Here is a 24,871-nt window from a genome sequence, read left to right as displayed (position 1 = left end):
TAATAATAAACCAAATGCAATTCGTATCGCCGTAAGAATATCACTGTTTGAGAAGAGCCCCTCAAAAAAATCAGAGCTGCAAAGTATCGACAGCAGTAAGCACTTGAAAATTCAATGGGGCTCTCCAGCCACAACCATACTTAATAGAGGGCGCTATTATATCGATCCTATCTAGTTCCTCGAAACTTGCACTGACTTGCATTGACTGACTGCAGATCATAACAGTACCGGGAGTTGAACATTAATATTATAAACTATTTCTGGAGTAACTATGGACTAAGAGCTCTTTTGAAACATATTTTCGAAAATTCCAGTTACACTAACTGTTTTAAGCATTTGTGTTTACACAGAGCACTTGTTTTTTGTAGGCAAAAATGCACACAAGTGGAACCTTTAACTAGACAATATGAATGTTACCAAATTTCCCACTATTTTATCTGTATTTGAAAGTGAATGCGGTTAGTTAGATACTGCGATTATCATATCAAGCCCGTTATGCAGTCCATTATAAACACAAAGTAACCGATCCCTAACTCGACAACTTCTTTTTGTACGATTGAGTAGTAAATAACCACAAATCATGACGATGGGCTTTTTTCTTAACATGTTGGCTGATCCGAAGAGATCTAGCGAATGTGCCCATTGACTACATTATACATTCGTCTATTCCCCTCCCCTCCCCGTCCATCCCCCCTCATATCCTCCTCCCCCACCAAGAAATAAAAGGAATATGTATACCGTCGAAATCGAATGTAGATGGGACTTTAATGTCTTTACCAATGATTTGCCGTCAATGTAGGTGCTTATCTGAGGTTGAATTAAGTCTTTTTATAGATCACATGCAAAGGTTCACGCACATATTGTTTGATTGTATACATCCTTGTCTTATCAAAGCCCTTATTATAAAGTTGTTGTTTATGAGTATCGACTAGGAGTAAGTTATACAGCGACCTCATACAGCTATCTTGAAGTATGATGTCTAAAAACAGAAGTTTCATGCCGATATGTCATACGCCAACATAACTGGCGACAAACTATCTTAAAGTAATCTCTCTGTTGTCTAGCATATCATTTTACAGGGGATGATTTCCTTTATCTTTCCTGTTGACGTAATCTACTCTGGCTATCACATTGCTTCTCTTCTTACGCAGCACTACACACGTCTTCTACAACCACTGAATGCTCAGACCACGTGTTTGTATGTCTTTGTGACAGGCAACAATTGATAAAAAGTTTTCATCATTCTCAGCGGTCATAAAGGAGAATAGCCGACACAAGTCGATATCAAGATTACGCACATAAAAAGATAAAAAGAAAGTCAGTTTCGGCATTAAATTCAAGGCAACTGTTTAATAAGACCAACTGGAAGATAATTCGATCTCTACTGCCATATTCTCATCCATGTTCAGAGGTTTACTGTACACATACTGTACATTGTATGATATGATTGATGTCGTCCTACGTTATGAATTCCATTCATTAAAATAGTTCATTTCTATTGCCTCTGTAACATGTTGGTAGTAAGGATAACTTCACAAAGACACTCACATAAAAACATAAATCCTTCTCCTTGTATAAACTAACCATATTGGGGAGCAATACTGCCTGATTGACTCTTCACATATTTTTAGTATACATATTTACGCCAACAATAATGAACTTTATCATGTTATTCCTTTACGACTTCATTGAATAACAAATAAAATAAATAAAAAATTCCCCGCCCTTATTCGCCCTTATGCGCCCTTATCCCCTTCTCCGCCCTTATCCTCCATATTGGAGGAGAGGGAGGCAGACAATCAGCTGTTTACGACGTCAAACATGCATCTGAGAGAGTTCCTGAAAATACGTTGCCAACTTAAAAACTATTTACATAGTTCATTTTTACACAACTTGTAAGACTTTAGAATATTTATTTAAAAAAAATGTTAAACACCTTTAACCTTTACGTAAATGTAAAACATTTAACCAATTTTGAATGACAAATGCATACGTACGCTGAATGTCGTTTATAAATAAATTTGCGTAAAGTGGTATTTTGAAAGATGACCGTCAACACAGACGCACAGTGATTGTCATTGTCATATTTTTGTGTCGCACCTTATGTCGGGGTGATGTAGTCAGTTCTACGCAATATTCACCTGGGAAAATGTGGGCCTCAGTCATGTTGAATTACTCGAATGAACGATACTTTTCATCGACGAATTGATGATCGCAGTCACAGTATGTCGAGTAGTGTTACTATGACTAAGTTATATAGTAACTATACTCGTTACCTGAACTTCGATTGTGGATATTGGACGATACACTATTTAGGCCTAGGCTACATCTCGTCTGTATACATTACTCAAAATCGAACGCAAGATGTATACAGGGTGACTTAAGTTATTATTCTTTATATTTCTGTATAATAAAGTCCAATTCAACCGTTGTATTAATTTGAAAATCAGTAATAGTTTAGCAGTTTCGGCATACACCGAACGCGAGCGTTGTTTTTTGTGTAGCGGTACTACAAGAGAATCTGCATAGCGGCATGTCTAACCCTGCCGATGTACATGTGTGACGTCATGCAAACTTGCATCCTGGGTATTTTCATGAAAAACATGGTAACCTTAAAAGATCGTAGGTGCGATTTTGTACATAAAAAAAACTCGTATTTCCCTAGATATGGAGGTTTGATACTGTTACATTGTATCCTAAGTCTTGATTGTAGATATATTTTTGAATTTTTTTAACTGCTTAAGGGGCTTTACAGCAGTTCCTTAACATCATACTACTGTTGATGGTAAGCTACAGGAGACGAATTCAGTTATTTGAAAGTAGTAAGTTAGGATTCAAACTTACCGAGTTATTTATAGGTGAAAGGTTAAAAAGCTGAGTGTAATATATATGCGATATAATTTGTGTTATCGAAAGTCATATTTTGAATTGGTTTGAGATTGCATATGAATGTATTATAACTGATGTGACCATTTAAGCAGCATCGCATTACGTCTATACAATCAAAGCTATAAAAATGGACAGTTAGTAAGTGTCATAAGTTTTACTCTTTAAGGGACAATATAAAAACTGTTAGCTTGTGTTATTATTTACGTGATCATGCAGGTTATAACAAATAATATAAATGTAAATGGTTAATCAGCTCTTCGGTGACACGTGTTAACAACCACGTCATAGTACGCAGGGTATGCTCAGAAAGTGGTTGAACTGGTTCGCTGCCAGAAAGTTGACTTCATTCCTTCTTGAGATTTGCGATCGTTAAGACCAGAACAAATCGTCGCGATGAAGTTCATCCTTACATTTTGTGTTTTGGGACTCTTCTCTCAACTTCCAGCTTTTCAGGCAGAAACCGTAAGTTACTTTTATCTTTTATCAACTTCAAGTTGAAGTTGTATTTTAGGTGTGATCAGTGATTTCTAATTTGATAGTTTTCGAACTTTAATATTAATGTGCCAGTTTTCGTTACCATGCTCACATTTGGTGTTCAAATGATGTATTTTCTATCTTTGCTATCTGGCTAGTTTGTACTTAATCTACTTATTTAATAAGTTGAAGTTGAAAATTTAATTTTGATAAATTGATTTCTAACTCAATCATTTTTAAACTAAATACGATTTTTCAATTTCTCTACCACGATGTTTGAGTTAATTGTCGGTGTTCAATTGATGTATTTGTCTGTTTGTAAAATATTGATAACTTGAACTTATTCTAAAAAAAAATAATTAGATTTCGCATTGTGATCTACCTCATGTACGCAATAAAACAAAATCAATTATATGACACCATATCATAAATAAGATTGATTTGAAAAGGAGTTTAAATATCAGTTATTTTCTTAAAACAGCGATATGAATTTCCTTTTGTTAACGTATACAATAGGCAATTTAACATTGACAATGACTTGCCAATATATCGTGGAAACGATCACGCTTCAAACGGATATTTAATTATATCGTCCAATATAACAAATAAACTATAACAATTATCGATATAGAAAAACGTAAGTATAATTATCATATGTAAGGATATAACTGTGGATTCCTTAAAGATTATTTGGAATATCTCCTTAAAGCCATCTTTACCTTGCTTCCAAGCTAGTACATCAATCCTATAGTACAAACATAGTTCGAACATTCATTTTTGGTAATTCAAATATATATTTTTAAAAATACATGAAGGAAGGTGACTTGCTAGATACATGGTACAGTGCAATGCCAATAACTTAATGCATTGAAACAATAAAAGGAACTATTTGAAGCAATCGATAAAACTAAACATTTTCTTATCAACGGATCAGTTAAGTTAGATTAAATGAAGTCTGAAATAAAAAATACTCATTAATGATAAAAACTTAAGTTGCAGGAAAGATTCAAACGATTATCTTCTATATATCAAGAAAATAAGATCCAAATATTTCAAAAGTCAAATTTATATTCCTTTAATTACATTTAAGACTAAAGCATATTAAAAGTAGACAAAAAAGAATAAAGTTGTCTTGACGATTTTGGCATTTGTGAATATCTACTCAGGATACCCACTATGATAGAAATGTATTTATTCTACCGCAAGGCTCATTGTTTATATCAATTGACATTGTAGTTTGTTTTCTCCTGTGTTTTGAGCGCGTTCCTTCCTTGAGATCTCATCAAGGTAATCTTCATAAATAGGCTTTCTTTTTATAACAGTTGAAAAGTAAAAAGGAAAACATATCGATATTATTTCATCAAGTTTACACAATGAACTTAGGATATCTCTACAAGTGACTATCAAACTTTTTTTCAGGAGACTGAATAAAATATCATCTATCAGTATATGTTTCATGTAACCGTGGTATCATGTTTAAAGATGAAGGCCTTTAAAATCTCTCTCAAATAAATATTTATTTCCCCAATTCATTGGATATGTATTAGATATTCTGTTGGACGAAATTTGTTATCGAATATTAGGTACATGTTATGATGAATGTTGCTTTTACCAGTAATCAGTTCCTAACCTTTAATTGCTTATATTCTTTGGTGGGGATGCTCCATTTTCGCGCCAAGAAATATACGCATTTGACAAATGTGTTTTCAATATACCTTTCAAAGTAACAAGTAACCTGATTAAGGAATCGATTAAAGAAATCAAAGTAGATAAAAACCTGATACTTACCTGTCAGTCTACAACTTACTGTGAATTACTTACATGAAAGCAATAAATTATCAATTTTAACAAATGTTAACGCTCTTGGCACTTTGCTGCCAAATCTAGTCTTTTAATATTATAGCACAAACATAGTTTAAACCTTCATATTTGACATTTAATCTAAACGAAGGTGAATTATAAGATGTAGTGTACTGTACATAAACTCAGAGCAATCAATCAAACTTCTTTATATTCAAATTATATATTTTGGAATGATGCCTTAAAATCATAAAAACGTAGTTTTATGATTCATATTTGACATATCATCTGACCAAAGGTGAATTATAAGACGTAGGGTACTTTACAGCTACTCAGAGCTCAATCCGTTAACGTTTTTATATCCATATTATATCTTGTGGAATGATGCCTTAAATTTATAAATTACACTCATAAATCACAAACACTGAATTTAAATTTTGAATCGATTATATCCAATGGGAATCTACCAAGTACCAATGCATAATGTAAACCGATAACTTTATATTACCTTAGGCATATACTTCATTAATTAAACTTACGATACACACAGACCAACATACCAAGGAAAGTTGGATCGGCTTGTTTAACCCTGTACATAAACCAAACAAATAAATTTCACAAAATTGTAAATATCTAATCAGGACACGCACCACTGAAATTTATTTATTTTACCGAGAAACTCATATTTTTTTTTAATAAAAAGAATTAATGAACTGTTCTCTCCCGTGTTCTTAGAGCATGTTTTCCTTGGCATGACATCCACGAAATAGCGATGGCATATCAAAATAGTTCAATAACAGTTTAAACAAATGAAAAGAATCACTCATTGCCTTAATCTGATGTAGTGTTGAATATAAACGTGAAAAGTATGCCGTATTACTATAAAGGAAAACTGAACGATTTGTTTATGAATGAGAAATTGATTCTTGATTAATATAGCATATTAGGGTTTAGTAGCCTTAAAAACATTGTTGCATCGTATGAAGTAATAAATGCCTGTAAAATATCTCTCAAATAAATATGTATTTCCCGATTTATTAGATTATATTAGGCTTGGTATTAGAGATTCTGCTGGAGGAACGCTGTTAGTTATGTTAAGGAATTATTTCTATATAAAATAGTCAAATAGTATTTATCTTTGGAAACATTTGAAAAAAAAATGGAGAAGGCACTGAGGAATCCATAACAAGTTTTGAACAACATGGAAAAGCGAATATCACACTTGATGCTAAAATGTTGCCTAGATCAATGCGTTGAAGTATTCTAACTTCTCAAACACAACATTGATTAATATGATGCATTCCATATGCATTCTATTGTAATAAATTTTATCGGTGGTATTAGTTTATGAGGTAGGTTTAATAAGTATTATATAATATTTTTAACAAATACATCATATGTGCCATAAGATTAATATAATACAACTTACTAAGCAAGCAGAACCATAAAGGAAGAAACGGTGAGAGTACCCGCCATAGGTAGTACTGTTTTAGGTAAATCACTAAGCTTTATAACAATTGTAAGTTATGTTTCAAGTTGAAGATGTGCACTTTATTGATCTTTTCCTGATAATAAAAATTATAAAAATAAACAAAATTGCAATACAGAATGCAGAAATGGCTAAGAGATCCAAAAAGCGACTCATTTAACTAAGATAATTCAAATTTTATTTGTACGTACATGAAAGTCAGTTCGTAATATTTTCAACAATCCTAAATATCTTACTAAAAGATAATTACTTCAGCTAAGCACTATGATAGTCGTATTTCCGTTTAAATACACATACACAAACCTGACCATTAATATGAAAGATATTTATGAAAATTGTAAACATCCAGAAAACAATGTGTTTGTCTCAGTTTCAAGCTATCAAATTTCCTTGTATTTTCTAGATTAATTCATTTCAAAACGCTCATTGAATTCAATGTTGATATCTTCTCCTACGGGAAGGAATCAAATAACTTTCTCACTTCACGTCGCGAAAATTAAAACGTCTAATAAATTGTTTTATCTTGGTTATTCGGTATAAGGGCGGGAAACAGGATAACAATAGCGTTGAGTGTGTAACTCTTTTATTCAATCATTCTGTCATCTAAATAGTTTCAAGAATAATTTTATAAAGTTTGTCTTCAAACATCCATGCCAAGAAGTAAACACAACGACAACGCAATATGGGATAGAAACACATTTTGTTTTCATTAACATATGTCACGGCTTAACTAAAGTTCTATATACGTTTTAAACTGAATACTTATACTGTGTTGGAATAGAGTGTTGGAATAGTGTCTCTTGATTTCCCGTAATGTTTCCTATAAAGAAGCTAATATCTGAGTAAAAGAGAAAGATCTTAGTACGAATATTACAGAAACCTTGTCATACGAGTGGGGTCAAAGTAAATGCCTCTATATTAGTGAAATGATTAAGATGACCTAATAATGACATAGTTGATGATTCCTGATTATACTTTATTGGAATTAAACCAAAGATTAGCAGCAACTTAAAAATGCGTTGGAACTGAATTGTACCCTTTACAAACGAGTCCCTCCCGCTATCGGAATGTCCTTTTAGTGACTTCGTTGACTTTTATATTTTTAATTTTCATATCTCCATTTAGAATGTTGGACAGGAAAATTCTGGGAGGAACAAAAGGAGCACTGGAGGTAAAAAAAAAATATCATTCTTATTCATTTCTTTTTTCAAGGAACATTAACATGAATCTTTTACAAAAAATACATGTTCTAAAGAAGTACATTACAAGTATGAATGCAATTTTCATTTTTTGTTCAATTTAGAGGTACCCATTGATATATATGATTCATCTAACTCAATTAGTTATTTATATCATTGATTTAAATAGACAACAATTGTGATTTCTGTTTTGTTTTTACATACATTTGTTTAATATGCTGTTTCGTGATGTGGTAATTAGATATGCACCTACTACCGTATATCATAATCAACTGGTTAAAATTTATTAAATGCTTTCTTCACATAAAGACGTACTGTGGATTATTAAATTAAATTAAAGTTTTTAAAGTTGACTGGAAACAACTTATAGTCAAAATACTTATAGTAAAAAGGAGGTGTCTATTTATCTTAAAACAAACATAGCTACTAAAATTCATTTTTTTTTATTAGTTTACTTCATTTTAAATTTCGGTTTGAATGTATCTTAATTTTCAATTCTAATTTGGTTTTCATGCCTTTAGGAAACTATTATGATAGATGTAGCCATCGGTGAATAAATACATATATAGTATTCATCTCACTTAATATTCAATTCTGTGTGTAAACAAAAATTCTATCATCAAAAACAGTATTACAGAAACGAAATTAATCAGTCATATAAATTATCTTAATTGACAATGATGGTGATATCTGCTTTTGTGGTGTTCACATATTTTTGGTTCATATGCATTGATATTTACGTTTCTTGATGTGATAGGTATATATATTAATTATACCTACCCTTAAGTTATAATTCTTTCTTGGCAGAGAGGCGTACTCAAATGACGTGGTTTTGTAATTTAGTTTAAAAAACTAAAAAGATGTAAAAAAAGGGAAAGCAAACCGCTTTTAACACTGGCTGGGAAATTACAACAACAAAAATGAAAGCCTTTAAGGTTTTTCGCGGCGGTGAAAAAGAAGCCAACATTTGTCGTTTTAAATTAAATAGACATTTATTCAGGTATTCTGCTTCTTCAATTTAAGATTTGTCTATATATTTGTTGCGTTCTTTTATGATTTTAAGATTTTTACTTTCATGGTGTTCTTCCAAGCAGGAAAATGCATGGAAGATTTATGTTTAATACTTTGACAAACATTTGTTGTTGCTTTATTGCAAACCGTTTTCACTTTTATCGAGAGACCTGTAAACGGAACAGCGAGTTCTGTAGTTCAATTTAAAATTGATCGCATCCATGTCTTACAAGTTTTTCTTTTGCATTCCTTCAGACTCCTCCTACTTTTTCTACCAAGAGCCAGAATATCCTCGAGATTGTAAAGAAGTTTACGAACAATGTGAAGGGAGTTCCTCTGAATCTGGAATTTATCTGATTAAGCCAGATGGAGCCAATGAACCTTTTCAAGTTTACTGTAATAACTCAATTGACGGAGGAGGCTGGACGGTAAGAACATAACATAATATTACCCTTAACTAATTTATATTTAGCGTGCTTCCTAAAGTTTGTTGATATTTTACATTTTGTTGGTTCTGTAAAAAAGCGTTTCCTTTATACAGATTATGTGTGTTACAGGTGCTGATTCGTTCGAGAAGGCAAACATTATTTATTCATATCTTTCAGTTTGATTTAATTCAAAGGAAAACGTTATTTAGTGTCAAATTTACCGTATTAAATATGAATTTCTAATAGCGCTTACCATAACTTCCCGAGAGCATATAATAATCCTAAGTATGATTGTTTTCTCTCATAGCGAGAAAGATTCAAAACCTCAAAATGTTTCGACAGCTACATGACTGTTCGCAATAAGGGCCAAAATTGTATGATACTAATGTATTCTATTAGAAAAAGAAGAATTCAAAGGGTTCACAGGCTACCGTATCTGTTCAACGTTAGTCGCACCATTAAAACACTAACTACACTCGGTCTAATACATCGTACCATCTAACGTTAATCGTTCACATTGTTATATATTTCAAAACCAAATATGACATGTTTTTGTTTTGAAACTAAACCAGGTCTTACAGCGCCGGGTCGACGGTTCCTTGGAATTTTACAGAGACTGGGAAGAATACCGAGATGGTTTTGGTTTCCTGAAAAGGGAATTTTGGCTTGGCAACGATAAAATATCACTCTTAACTAACCAAAAGGATTACATGCTTCGAATTGATTTAAACAACGTGAATGGTGATCCCTATTTTGCGAAGTACGACCTGTTTAGGATCAGCGATGAAGAGACTAAATATCGCTTAGTTGGCCTTGGAGAATACGACAGCTCCAGCACAACAGGTACGTACATATAAAACCTCGTTGATTCTTCTTGTCAGTATCAAAACCTTCAAACAATATTTCAAAGGACTGAACATTAGTAAAGAAATTATGAACGCTTCTACCAAATTATGCATAATTACCTTGATCCGTTACCTCCCTGTCTAACATTTGTCGTCAAATTAACCCGTGTAATTAGAATCGTCAGTTCATTAGCTGTTTGTAATTATTCATTAAATATGTAACATACACGCAGACATTTTAGAAATGATCAGCTCAAAAACGATATTAATAATTATGATCTCATTAACATTTTTACAATAACATTGCATAAATCTGCATAAAACGATACCTTGCACACCTCCCGGGCAATGCCCATTAATCCACTTCTGTTGTTATTAAAACACCAGACGAATCCATCACGTCAACGCTATCAGACTGAAAATACTTTCTTTAGAATATCCATTAATCTTCTTTATATTTGGTCTATTGATAGTGTCCGAATGTGAAATTAAGAAAGTTTACTCATGTGTGACAAACGATAACATCGGGAGCTGAAGCATAGTCAAATACTGACTCTATTTTAATTTAAATAGTACAATGTTTTTAATCAAATCGAAAGAAAGCTGGTCAGGTTTAATTGTATTTGGAATCAATGATTAATGGGCTTCTTAAATGAACTCAGGTTGATACATATACCTTAAATGAACTCAGGTTGAAAGATATACCTTAAATGAACTCAGGTTGAAAGATATACCTTAAATGAACTCAGGTTGATACATATACCTACAGTGACAGAAGGCCTTGTGATTTATAACAACAAACCTATTCCAACTTCCTTGTCATCTGCCCATCATCCCATAAGTTTTCTTCATCCTCTATAATAATAAAAAAGACATCACCTCCGTTCAACTGGCAACATCAAGAAAAGAAAATAATAACAGAGTAGAAATCTTTATAGACTTCTAAAACAATGATCCAATAATTTGGTAAATAAAACCATTGATGAAAAAATAATGTTCTTCATAATAACTATTGATTTTTTTTCTTTTACGATTCCAACATACCGGTAACATTGTGGTAGCAACGATATATTTCTTAACATAGATATAGTGTGTGTCATGAAATACAAACAATAATCCATAAAGTGTGATGTGAAAATTGGATACTTGACAACAAACTGGTTTAAATTAGGCCACTTTGTCCCGTATTTATGGTATGTATTAATTGACGTTGGAAAGGGTGTTATCGTAAAGAGATGGTTACTTTGCAATAACATGTATCGTGGTGTACTAATAATTTTGAACAAAAACACAAAAATATAATAAAGAAAATTCATATTAATTCAGTTTTCATCTAATAATAGGCACTATTAATTCAGTTTTCATCTAATAAGAGGCACTAATAAGTGGTGTAAACAACATTTATTTAGAAATAAATACAAATTTAAAGAAAATGTTTGTTTAATGTGACAGTATTTCATTAATTTTACACATAATGAAACTTCTCTTAATTTATGCCGTATGGAAACAACCTAATATTATTGTTAATACGATCATGCGTTTTATCTGCATCTCGTGTTTCCTTTTCACAGCGTATGATAGAATGGCATACAGCAGGAACATGTCCTTTACGACATTCGACAGTGACAACGACCTTCATAGTAGTTATAACCTGGCCCAGTATTGGCATGGAGCGTGGTGGTACAAGGATTATTATTATTATCATGCCAATTTAAACGGACTGTACACATCCGGCAGTACTACTTACAAGAGCATCTTCTGGTATAGTCTTCCAGGGAGTAGTTACCACATAAAATACGCAGAAATGAGGATACGTCCAGTGTAATACATCAGACGCAGACAACAACTCCAATCAAAAAAGATGAAGTTTCATCAGGGGTCACAGAGTCCCGTGAAAAATAAAGTTTTCATCTTAATTTTAACACAATGAACGAATACTTTCACTTGACTCAGAACTATAAATATACCTCTTTGTCAAAACCGATAACTCCTTTTTGATAATATTTTCGAATGACGAATACTGAAGAAGAATAAATGTCAAATAATTATCCACACTGAGAGTAAATCCTTTGTCCTGTGTGTGTTTGTGTATTGAATGTTTAAACAGCAGTAAGCTGATGACGAAGATTATTCTGTTAGCACTTTTAATTGAAAGCAGCATGCCCCCCCCCCCTTTTCATATACATATATAGTCACTTTGATAAATCTGTGAACATATTCATGATCCCGTAAAGGTTATAGTCAATGTAACTGTTAAATTACCATACCTCTTACTAAAGTGTTACTACAATAGTAATAAATAACTATCCGCCCAAGTATCAATAAACTCATTCAGTTGGAGAAGAATTGAACTACTTCTATACGGCTGTACACCAACCTTTTTTTCCAAAATCACACGAAATATTTGTTAGCAGAAACTTGCATTTAGCACTACTTGTATTTATTTATTGTCTAAATGTGTATCAGAATGAATGGCGTCTAAATTGTTCATTCTTTGATTTAAAAAACACAACCAAATCCCTGAATTGGAGACGGCTGACACCAGGGCATCACCCCTTCCTTCATGGAATCGTTGATTCACCACTGTCCCATGCAAGTCACTACCCAAGTCACTGTGGGAATCTTTTGATTTGTTATTTAGCGTAGAGATGGCAATTCAATACATCTCGTAAATTTGGAGGGGAGCCGGTTTCGTGAATATGCAATATTGTTAACAGATACTTCAAGGTTTCCAAAGAAATATGTGACTAGAAGTTCCATTATTTGATTATCTGGAAGTCTTGTTTAATTTAATGGATAAACTAGAGCGATCCAGCAAAATGCTTTTGGATTCATCCGTAGGTGTAGCAAAAGTCAATTACAATAGCAATAGGAGGAGGAGTTTAACTGCACCTTACCCTACATCTCTAACTAAACAATGTCACATTGTCACTCGACCTTCATATTCATAAGATTGTTTAATAGTCATAACATTTGGCAAAACAATAGACAAATTTACAAGTTTTAAATTCCATTTTAGTTTAGCTCTAAAATTCCCGGTAGCTTAGTTCTTAGCTTAAAACAAAACTGATTGAAAGTAATTTATCTTACAAAAGGGTTTTAACGATTCATTGCTTTATATGCGCCGCAACACGACTACTTTCCGCCATTTGCCAATTGATTTACTTTCATATGATTAATCTTGTGTATTACATTAAATATTAATTTCACACCATGTTGTCATCGCTCTTGTTAAAATCCATTTGCAGAGTTTGAAATGAATATTGAGTGGTCTTTCGTTTTCTAATTACGTTTGCAACGTTACAATTATCAATATAGTGATAATAAAAACCAAATGCAATTCGTATCGCCGTAAGAATATCACTGTTTGAGAAGAGCGCCCTAAAAAAATCAGAGCTGCAAAGTATCGCATACAATAAGCATTTGAGAATTCAATTGAGCTCTCCAGCCACGCCCAGAATTAACAGAGGGCGCTATAATATCGACCCTATCTAGTTCCTCGAAACTTGCACTGACATGCATTGACTGACTGCAGATCATAACAGTACCGTGAGTTGATAATTTATATTAGTAACTATGGACTAAGAGATCTTTTTAAACATATTTTGGAACATTCTAGTTAGACTAACTGTTTTAAGCACTTGTTTTTCACAGAGCACTTGTTTTTTCGTAGGCAAAATTGCACAAAAGGAACCTTTCACTAGACAATCACCCAGCGCATTTCCATACAAGATGCAACAGGTGTGTGAAAATGCGTGTGAGCTTTCTACCCGATCTGCTCATTGCTTTGACTAAGTGATCTGTAAACAGTACATATTACACACACTAGGCCAGATATGACAGCGCCCTCAGTCAATAAAATTACATGTCCTCATACGCCAGAATGCCTTTACACTTTGCGTGTCATGTCAGTATCAATCATTAGACAATTAAAGAACAATGGACATACATGTAAATACAGTTCTAACTATGGGATAGATACTGCGGTACTTTTTTTTTATATTGCTGCTCACCTAATGAACGCAGGGGGGGGGGGGTAACTGATTAAAAATTAAGAAAATCTCATAGAAACTTTTCCATCGTTCTATTGAACACGTCAAAAAACTCCAATATGAATGTATTGCAAATTTCCCACTTTTTCATCTGTATTTGAAAGTGAATGGGGTTAGTCAGCTACTGCGTTTTTAATATCAAACATTTTGACGACTCGAATAGCTTATTACAGGCCAGTTATGCATTACATTATAACACAAAGTCGTCGATACTTAACTCGACAAACGTATTTTGGTACAATTGAGTAGTAAATAACCGCACAGTCATGACGATGAGCTTTGCTTCGTACAATTTTGGACGATTGGAAGATTTCGATCGAATGTGTTCATTTACTACAGTATACATTCGTCTATTCCCCATTCCCCAACCTACTTCCCTTATCCCCGTCCTACCCTCCTCACCCCCCCCCCCCAAGAAATAAAAGGAATATGTATACCGTCGACATCGAATGTAGCTGGGACTTTAATGCCTTTATCGGTGATTTGCCGTCAATTGAGGTATTTATCTGAGGTTCAATTAGTCTTTTTATAGATCACATGCAACATCAATATCCTATTGTTAAATTAATATGACGTAAGGTTCACGCACATATTGTTTGATTGTATACATCCATGTCTTATCAAATCCATTATTATAAAGTTGTTGTTTATGAGCATCGACTTAAAATTACAGTTTATGATACATTTTTCGGGTAAGGAGAAGGTGCAATGCCAAAGTTTTAAACATTTCTTTTATCCACGAAATACTAGCAACCTTAAGCATGATGTTTCAGCTATGTGCTTTTCCTTTGTTCATATAGTACGGTTTCTGTATGGATGTTTAGACATACAGTGTACTCACAAACAAAGGATGAAGAATATCCAAGATGTATTGTAATTATTTAGTAGACCTAACTTAATAAAGAGAAAAGAAAAGTATTCCTGTGCGGCTGAATATTGTCATCAATTTTTGGAATATAACTAAATACATACATATAGCCATCCAAAACACATCCTGCTAATGTTATTGCAATATTTCAGCAATGATAAACTGTAGAGGTAACTTGAAAGACACTAAAGTGGTTATTCTCAAACAGAGAACGACTGCATATGAATTTAAAACTTGTAAATCCTACATGAGCTTGATCTGTTTATCTGTATAATTCTTGTTGGCTAGCATGTCATTTTACAGGGGATGATTTCCTTTATCTTTCCTGTTGACGTAATCTGCTCTGGCTATCACATTGCTTCTCTTTCTATGCAGTACTACACACGTCTTCTCGAACCACTGAATGCTCAGACCACGTGTATGTATGTCTTTGTGACAGGCAACAATTGATAAAAAGTTTTCATCATTTTCAACGGTCATATAGGAGAATAGCCCACACAAGTCGATATCACGATTACACAAATAAAAAGATGAAAAGAAAGTCAGTGTCGGCCTTAACTTCAAGGCAACTGTTTAGTAAGACCAACTGAAAGAAATAAAGGAAACCATTCGATCACTGCTGTCATATTGTCATCGATGTTCAGAGGTTTGCTGTACACTACTGTACAATGTATGATAGGATTGATGTCGTCCTACGTCACAAATTCCATTCATTAAAAGAACTCCCTTCCATTGCCTTTGTAACATGTTGGTAGTAAGGTTAACTTCACAAAGACACTATAAAATCACAAATCCTTCTCCTTGTATAAACTAACCTTAATGGAGAGCAATACTGCCTGATTGACTCTTCACATACTTTTAGTATATATATATTTACGCCAACAATAACCTTTATCATGTTATTCCTTTACGACTTCATTTAATAAAACAATAAGTCAGATTCCCCGCCCTTATCCCCCTTATCCGCCCTTATCCTCCATACTGGAGGAGAGGGAAGCAGACAATCAGCTGTTTACGACGTCATACATGAACCTGAGAAGTTCCTGAAAATGCGTTGCCAAATTATATAATACTTACATAGTTAATTTTTACACAGCTTGTAAGACTTTAGGATATCATTTAAAAAATGTTAAACACTTTCAAAATTTAAGTAAATGTAAAATATTTAACCAATTTTGAATGATAGATGCATACGTACACTGAATGTCGTGTATAAATAAATCTGCGTAAATTGGTATTTTGCAAGATGAATGTCAACACAGACGCACATTGATTGTCACTGTTTGCTTCCGAATTCAAAACTACGGCTCAATCACTTTCTTCTGAAATTACTATTTTTTTGTCGCAGGATTGAGTCAGTTGTACGCAATAGTCAAATGGGGTAATGTGTGCCTCAGTCATGTTGAATTGCTCGAATAAACAATACTTTTCATCGACGAAGTGATGATCGCAGTCACAGTATGTCGAGTAGTGTTACTAATGACTAAGTTATATAGTAACTATACTTGTTACTCGAACTACGATTGTGGACATTGGACGATACACTGTTTAGGCCTAGGTTACATGTCGTCTGAATACATTACTCAAAATCGAAAGCAAGATGGCTACATGGTGACTTAAGTTATTTTTCTTTACATTTCTGGATAATAAAGTCCAGTTCAACCGTTTTAATAATTTGAAAATTAGTGATAGTTAAGTAGTTTCAGCATATACCGTACGCGAGCGTGGTTTTGTGTGAAGCGGTTCTACGAGAGAATCTGCATAGCGGCAAGTTCAACTCTGCCGAGGTACATGTGTGACGTCATGCAAAAGTTGCATCCTGGGTAATTTCACAAAAACATGGCAACTTGCAGAGAGCTTGGGTGGGATTTCAAAAAAAAAAGAAGAAGAAAACTCGTGTTTCACTAGATATGGATGGTTTGATACTGTTAAACGGTATCCTCTTGATTGTAGATACATATTTGGATATTTGGCACTGCTTAAGGGGCTTTACAGCAGTTTCCTTAACATCATTTAACTGTTGATGCTAAGCTACATGAGACGAAATTCAGTTAATTGAAAGTAGTACGTTAGGATTCAAACTTACGTAGGTACTTATAGGTGAAAGGTTAATGAGCTGAGTGTAATATATATATATATATAATGCGGTATAATTTGTGTTATCGAAAGAAATATTTTGAGTTGGTTTGAGATTGTAAATGAAATTAATATAACTAATGTGACCATTAAAGCAACATCGCATTACGGCTATACAATTAAAGCTATCAAAATGAACTAATAGTAATTGTCATCATTTTTACTCTTTAAGGGACAACAGGAAAACTGTTAGCTTATGTTTTTATTTACGTGATCATGCAGGTTATAACAATTAGTATAAATGTAAATGGTTAATCATCTCTTCGGTGACACGTGTCAACAACCACGTCATAGTACGCAGGGTAAGCTCAGAAAGTGGTTGAACTGGTTCGCTGCCAGAAAGTTTACTTCATTCCTTCTTGAGATTTGTGATCGTTAAGACCAGAAAAAAATCGTCAAGATGCAGTTCATCCTAACATTTTGTGTTTTGGAATTATTCTCTCAACTTCCAGCTTTTCAGGCAGAAACCGTAAGTTTCTTTTATCTTTTATCAAATACAAGTTGAAGTTGAATATTTAATTGTGATAAATGATTTTCTAACTCAATGATTTTTAAACTCAATATGATTTTTCATTTTCTCTTTACCATGCTGTTTGAGTTTATTGTCGGTGTTCAATTGATGTACTTGTCTGTTTGTAAAATATTGATATTTTGTACTTATTTAAAAAAAAACTAGAGTCCTAATTGTGAACTACCTAATGCACGGAATAAAACATAAGAAATTTGATTACACCATATCATAAATAGAGATAAGTTTGAAAAGGGGTTCACATATTAGTTATTTTCTTAAAAAAACGATAAGAATTCCTTTTGTTAACGAATACAATAAGCAAATTAAAATTGACAATGGCTTGCCGATATATCGTGGAAACGATCACGTTTCAAACGGGTATTTAATTATATCGTCCAACATAGCAAATAAACTGTAAAAATTATCGATAACAAAAACCATGAGAATAATTATCATATGTAAGAATATAACTGTAGATTCCTTAACAAAGATTAATTGAAATGTTTCCTTAAGCCATCTTTAACTTACTTCCAATCTAGTACATCAATCCTATAGTACAAACATAGTTCCAACATCCATTTTTGGCAATTCAAGTATATATTTTCAAAATACATGAAAGAATGTGACTTGCTAGATACATGGTACAGTGCAATACCAATAACTTAATGCCTTGAAACAATCGATAAAAGTAACATTTTCTTATTAACGGATTAGGTAAGTTATATTAAATGGTTAAATGATGTCTTAAATCACAAAACACTCATTAATCATAAAACCTGGTGTTGCGGGAATGATTCCCACGATTATCATCTATATCGCAAGAAAATATAAACCAATAATCTCCAACGTCACATTTATATTCCGTTAGTAACATTTAAGACTAAAGCAGATCAAAAGTAGGCAAAAAGTATAAAGTTGTTTTGACTTGTTTTATTGTGTAAATAAACAAAGCAACGATTTTGGCAATCCTCTATTATAGAAATGTATTTATTCTACCGCAAGACTCATTGTTTATATCAATCGACATTGTAGTTTTTCTCTCCTGTGTTCTGAGCGCGTTCCTTCCTTGACATCTCATCAAGGAAATTGTGATAGAATTTCTTTTTATAGCAGTTTAAAACATTGAAAAGAAAACATCTCGACTTAATTTCATCAAGTTTACAACATGAACTTCGGATATGTCTGGCCAAAGTCAGCCGTATCACTACAAATGAATGTAAGACATTTTTTACTTCAAAAGAAACAATAGTTTGTTCTCTGCCGTGTTTTTAGAGCATGCTTTCTTTGGTATGACATCGACAAAGTAGCGATGGAATTTTAAATTCTTTTTAATAACAGTTTAAACAAATGACAAGAACCTCCCATTGCCTTAATCTAATGTATTGTTTAATACGAACGTAAAAAGTACGCAGTATTAGTTCAAAAGGAAAACTGAACAATTTGTTATGAATGAGACTGTTTAAAATAGCATATTTGGGTATAGGCTTAATTAAATTGTTCCATCGTATGTAGGAATAAAGGCCTGTAAACTATCTCTCAAATACATTTTCCGTTTATTAGATTAGATTAGAATTTGTATTAAAGATTCTGCTGGAGGAACGCTGTTAGTTTATGTTAAGGAATTATGTCTATATAAAATAGTCAAATAGGATTTTTCTTTGGAAACATTTGAAAAATTGGAGAAGGCAGTGAAGAATCCATTGCAATTTTTGAACAACATTAAAATCGAATATCACTCTTGATGATAAAATGTTGTCTAGATCAGTGCGTTGAAGTTTTCTAATTTCTCAAACACAATATTGATTAATATGATGCATTCCAAATAGCTTAAACTGTAAAAAAATTGTATCGGTGGTATAAGTTTATGGGGGAGTTTTAATAAGTCTTATATATTATCATTAACAAAAACATAATATGTGCAAAAAGGTCAAAATGGTACAACTTACTAAGCAAACAAAACCTCGAAGGGAGAAACGGCGAGAGTACCCACCGTACTTTGTTCTATTTAACATAAATCACTTAACTTTCTAAAAATTGTATATTATGTTGCAAGTTGAAGCTGGGCAATTCATTCAGCTTATACTGAAAGAAATGATAAAAATAAACAAGATGACATGACAAAATGTAGAAATGGCTCAGGGATACGAAAGCGACTCTTTTAACTAGGATAATTAAAAAGTGAAACTCAATTCGTAATATTTTCATCAATCCTTAATTTTATATTAAACGATATAAATTCAAGTTAGCACTGCTATAGTCGTACTTCCCTTTTACTACACAAACACAAACATGACCATTTATATGAGATATATTATGAAATTGTGAACGTCCAGAACGAATCAAATTACTTTCTCACTTCATGTCGGGAAAATTCAAGCGGCACAGTTTATTGTTTTATCTAGGTTATTAAGTATATGGGCGGGAAACAGGACAACAATAGCGTTGAGTGTGTAACTTGTTTATTCGTCGTTCTGTCAACTTAATAGTTTCAAAAATATTTTTTTAAAGTTTGTCTATAAACATCAATGCCAAGAAGTAAACACAACGACAACACAGTATCGAATAGAAACACGTTTTGTTTTCATTAAAATATGTCACGGCTTAACGAAAGTTCTATATTCGTTATCAACTGAATAGTTATACTGAGTTGGAATAGAGTGTTGGAATAGTGTCTCTTGATTTCCCGTTATATTTCCTACAAGGAAGCTATTATCTGAGTAAAAGAGAAATATCTTAATACGAATATTACAGAAACCTTCTCATACGAGTGGGGTCAAAGTTAATGCCTCTATATTAGTGAAATGATTAAGATGACCTAATGGTGACATAGTTGATGATCCCTGATTTTACTTCATTGGAATTTAACCAAAGATTATCAGCAACTTAAAAATAAGTTGGAACTAAATTGATTTCGGCGGTAAGTACCGTTTACACACGAGTCCCTCCCGCTATCGGAATGTCCTTTTAGTGACTTCGTTGATCTTTATATTTTTAATTTTCATATCTCCATTTTAGAATGTTGGACGGGAAAATTCTGGGAGGAACAAAAGAAGCACTGGAGGTAAAAAAAATGATCATTCTTATTCATTTCTTTTATCAATGAACTTTAACATGAATCTTTTACAAAAAAATACATGTTCTAAAGAAGTACATTACAAGTATGAATGTAATTTTCATTTTTTGTTTCGATTTAGAGGTACCCATCGATATATATGATTCATCTAACTTAATTAGACAATTATTGTGATTTCTGTTTTGTTTTTACATACATTTGTCTAATATGCTGTTTCGTGATGTGGTAATTAGATATGCACCTACTACCGTATATCATCATCGACTAATTAATATTTATTTAATGCTTTCTTCACATAAAGACGTACTGTGGATTATTAAATTTAATTTAAGTTTTTAAAGTTGACTGGAAACAACTTATAGTCAAAATACTTATAGTAAAAAGGAGGCCAACATTTGACTACAGTTCTTTAAACAAACATAGCTACTAAAATTGATCGTTTTTTTATGAGTTTACTTCATTTAAAATTTAGGATTGAATGTATCTTAATTTTCAATTCTAACTTGGTTTTCATGCCTTTAGGAAACCATCATGATAGATGTAGCCGTCGGTGAATAAATGCATATATAATATTCATCTCACTTCATATTCAATTCTGTTTGTAAACAAACATGCTACCATCAAAAGCAGTATTACAGAAACGACATTGAGCATTCATATACATTATCTTAATTGACAATGATGGTGATATCTGCTTTTGTGGTGTTCACATATTTTTGGTTAATATGCATTGATACTTAAGTTTCTTGATGTGGTAGGTATACATATTAATTAAACCTACCACCTAAAGTTATAATTCTTTCTTGGCAGAGAGAAGTACTCAAATGACGTGGTTTTGTAATTTAGTTTAAAAAACTAAAAAACTGGAAAAAAAAAATGGAAAGCAACCCGCTTTTAACTGGCTGGGAAATTTAAAAAAAATGAAAGGTTTTTCGCGACGGTGAAAAGGAGGCCAACTTTTGTCGTTTTAAATTAAATAGACATTTATTCAGGTGTTCTGCTACTTCAATTTAAGATTTGTCTATATATTTGTTGCGTTCTTTTATGATTTTAAATTTTTTACTTTCATGGTGTTCTCCCAAGCAGGAAAATGCATTGAAGATTTATGTTTAATACTTTGATAAACATTTGTTGTTGCTTTTTTGCAAACCGTTTTCACTTTTATCGAGAGTTCGGTAAACGGAACAGCGAGTTCTGTAGTTCAATTTAAAATTGATCGCATCCATTTCTTACAAGTTTTTCTTTTTGCTTCCTTCAGACTCCTCCTACTTTTTCTACCAAGAGCCAGAATATCCTCGAGATTGTAAAGAAGTTTACGACCAATGTGAAGGGAGTCCCTCTGAATCTGGAATTTATCTGATTAAGCCAGATGGAGCCAATGAACCTTTTCAAGTTTACTGTAATAACTCAATTGACGGAGGAGGCTGGACGGTAAGAACATAACATAATATATACCTTAATTCATTTCTACTTTTAGCGTGCCTGCTGCAGTATTTTGATATTTTATACTTTATTGGTTCAGTAAAAAGCGATTCATTGATACAGATTCTGTGTGTTACAGGTGCTGATTCGTTCGAAAAGGCATGCATTCTTTATTCGTATCTTTTAGTTTGATATAATTCTCAGGAAAACGTAGCTTAGTTTAAAATTTACCGTCTTAGATATGTATTTCTGATAACGCTTAACATAACTTCACGAGTAACCTTTAATAATCCTAAGTATGATTGTTTTCTCTTATAGCGAGACAGTTTTTCGCTACCTTCAAATGTTCCTACAGCCATAAAAATGATATGATACCAATTTATTCTGTTAGAAAAAGAATAATGGTGCACAGGCTACCGTATCTGTTCAACGTAAGACGAACCATTAAACACTACCCACACTGATACGTCATACACATCAAAGGTACATTGTACAAATTGTTCATTATTTTGAAGCCATTTTTTTGTTTTGAAACTAAACCAGGTCTTCCAACGCCGGGTCGATGGTTCCGTAGAATTTTACAGAGACTGGGATGATTACCGAGATGGTTTTGGTTTCCTGAAAAGGGAATTTTGGCTTGGCAACGATAAAATATCACTCTTAACTAACCAAAAGGATTACATGCTTCGAATTGATTTAAACAACGTGAATGGAGATCCCTATTTTGCGAAGTATGACCTGTTTAGGATCAGCGATGAAGAGACTAAATATCGTTTAGTTGGCCTTGGAGAATACGATAGCTCCAGCACTGCAGGTACGTATATATAAAACCCCGTGGATTTCGCTAGTCATCGATACCTTATCAAAGAAATTTCAAAGTACTGAAGATTAGCAAGGAGTTTATTAACGCCTATATCAAATTATGCATTACTACCTTGACCCATTACCTCCCTTTCTAACATTTGTTGTCAAATTAACCCGTGTAATTAGTTTGTCAGTTCATTAGCCGATTGTAACCATTCATCAAATATGTAGCATATCCGTTGACATTTTAAGAAATTATCAGCTCAATGGTCAGGTAGAATTGTGTTTGGAGTAAATGATGAATCAGCTCCGTAAATGATCTCAGGTTGAGAGATATACCTTAAATGAACTCAGGTTGAAACACTTATACCTACAGTGACAGAATGCATTGTAATTTATAACAACAAACCTATTCCAACTTCCTCGTCATCTGCTCATCATCCCATAATTTTTCTTCATCCTCTCTAATAATCAAAAAGACCTCACCTCCGTCCAACTGGAAACAGAACGAAAAGAGATTAATGACAATTAAATAGACATCTTTTTAGACTTCTTAAACAATAATCCAATAAGTTGGTAAATAAAACCATTGATGAAAAAATAATGTTCTTCACAATAATTATCGATTAATTTGTTTTAACGATTCCCATATACCGGTACCATTGTCGGAGCAGTGATATATTACTTGAAATAGACATAATGTGTACCATGAAGTACAAAGGGATCCATAAGATGTGATGTAAAAATTGGATACTTGACAACAAACTGGATTAAATTAAGCCATTTTGTACAGTTTTTATTGTATTCATTGTATTAATTGACATTGGAAAAGGGTTCTAGTGTTATCGTAAAGAGATTGCCAGTTTGCAATAAAAATATGTCCTAGTGTACTAATCATGTTGGCAAAAAACAAAAACAAAATAATGAAGCAAATCCATATTAGTTCAGTTTTCATCTAAAGGCCCTAATATATCATTCAAGTGGTGTAAACGACATTTACTTGGAAATAAATACAAATTTAAAGAAAACTTTTGTACAATAAAATAGTGCTTCATTAATCTTTCATAAATTCTCCAATGAAACTTCTGTTAATCTATGTCGTATGGAAACAACTTAATATGGTTGTAAATATGATCATGCATTTTATCTCTATCTCGTGTTTTCTTTTTCACAGCATATGATAGCATGGCATACTACAGGAACATGTCCTTTACGACATTCAACAGTGACAACGACCTTCATGGTAGTTATAACATGGCCCAGTATTATCATGGAGCGTGGTGGTACAAGACTTATAATTATTATGTCAGTCTCAACGGACTTTACTCAGCAGGAAGTACTAATTACAAAAGCATCTACTGGTATAGTCTTCCAGGAAGTTATTACCACATAAAATACGCAGAAATGAAGATACGTCCAGTTTAATAAATCAGCCGCAGACATCAACATGTTTCTAGAAAAAATGAACTTACAACTTTCGAATTCAATGAACGAATAATTTCCTTGACGAACAACTTTAAATATAACTCTTTGTCAATACTGATAACTGCTTTTTGATAATATTTGCGAATGACGAATACTGAAGAAGTATAAAGTAATTATCCACCCTAAGAGTAAATCATTTGTCCTGTGTGTGTGTTGAATGTTTAAACAGCAGTAAGCTGATGCACCTTTAATTGAAAGCAGCTTGTCCCCCCCCCCCTCTCATATTAATAGAAATGTATAGTCACTTTGGTAAACCTGTGAACATATTCATGATCCCTTGATCCCTTTAAGGTTTTTGTCAATGTTACTGTTAAATGACCATACAACTTACCAAAGTGTTACTGCAAATAGTAATAAATAACCATCCGCCCAAGTATCAATACAT

General features: G+C 32.9%; 1 protein-coding gene across 2 annotated transcripts; it reads left to right on the top strand.

Annotated features, from left to right (window-relative positions):
• The first annotated feature begins 3,252 nt into the window (after positions 1 to 3,252).
• LOC139972993 (fibrinogen-like protein A) lies at positions 3,253 to 24,547 on the top strand. 2 transcript variants are annotated; one of them, XM_071979337.1, is made up of 5 exons: positions 3,253 to 3,351; positions 7,778 to 7,823; positions 9,118 to 9,290; positions 9,863 to 10,133; positions 24,176 to 24,547. In XM_071979337.1, exons 1-5 carry the CDS (start codon positions 3,283 to 3,285, stop codon positions 24,424 to 24,426), a joined length of 810 nt encoding a protein of 269 aa, XP_071835438.1. In that variant the 5' UTR covers positions 3,253 to 3,282; the 3' UTR covers positions 24,427 to 24,547. The 2 variants fall into 2 exon arrangements, with proteins under 2 accessions (XP_071835438.1, XP_071835437.1); XM_071979336.1 differs by lacking the exon at positions 24,176 to 24,547 and adding an exon at positions 11,707 to 12,187.
• Positions 24,548 to 24,871: the final 324 nt, after the last annotated feature.

This window comes from Apostichopus japonicus, chromosome 9, assembly GCF_037975245.1.
Source record: "Apostichopus japonicus isolate 1M-3 chromosome 9, ASM3797524v1, whole genome shotgun sequence".
NCBI classification, from domain to species: Eukaryota; Metazoa; Echinodermata; class Holothuroidea; order Aspidochirotida; family Stichopodidae; genus Apostichopus; species Apostichopus japonicus.
The sequence above is the reverse complement of the archived record's forward strand: the minus strand, read 5'-3'. Positions and strand labels throughout refer to the sequence as shown.

What these genes read in the sequence shown, in the direction of transcription:
- LOC139972993 (XM_071979336.1), top strand. Translation starts at nt 3,283, where the DNA reads ATGAAGTTCATCCTTACATTTTGTGTTTTGGGACTCTTCTCTCAACTT. An exon ending in CAGCTTTTCAGGCAGAAACC is followed by an intron (nt 3,352 to 7,777) that starts GTAAGTTACTTT and finishes ATCTCCATTTAG; the next exon opens with AATGTTGGACAGGAAAATTC. An exon ending in TTGACGGAGGAGGCTGGACG is followed by an intron (nt 9,291 to 9,862) that starts GTAAGAACATAA and finishes AAACTAAACCAG; the next exon opens with GTCTTACAGCGCCGGGTCGA.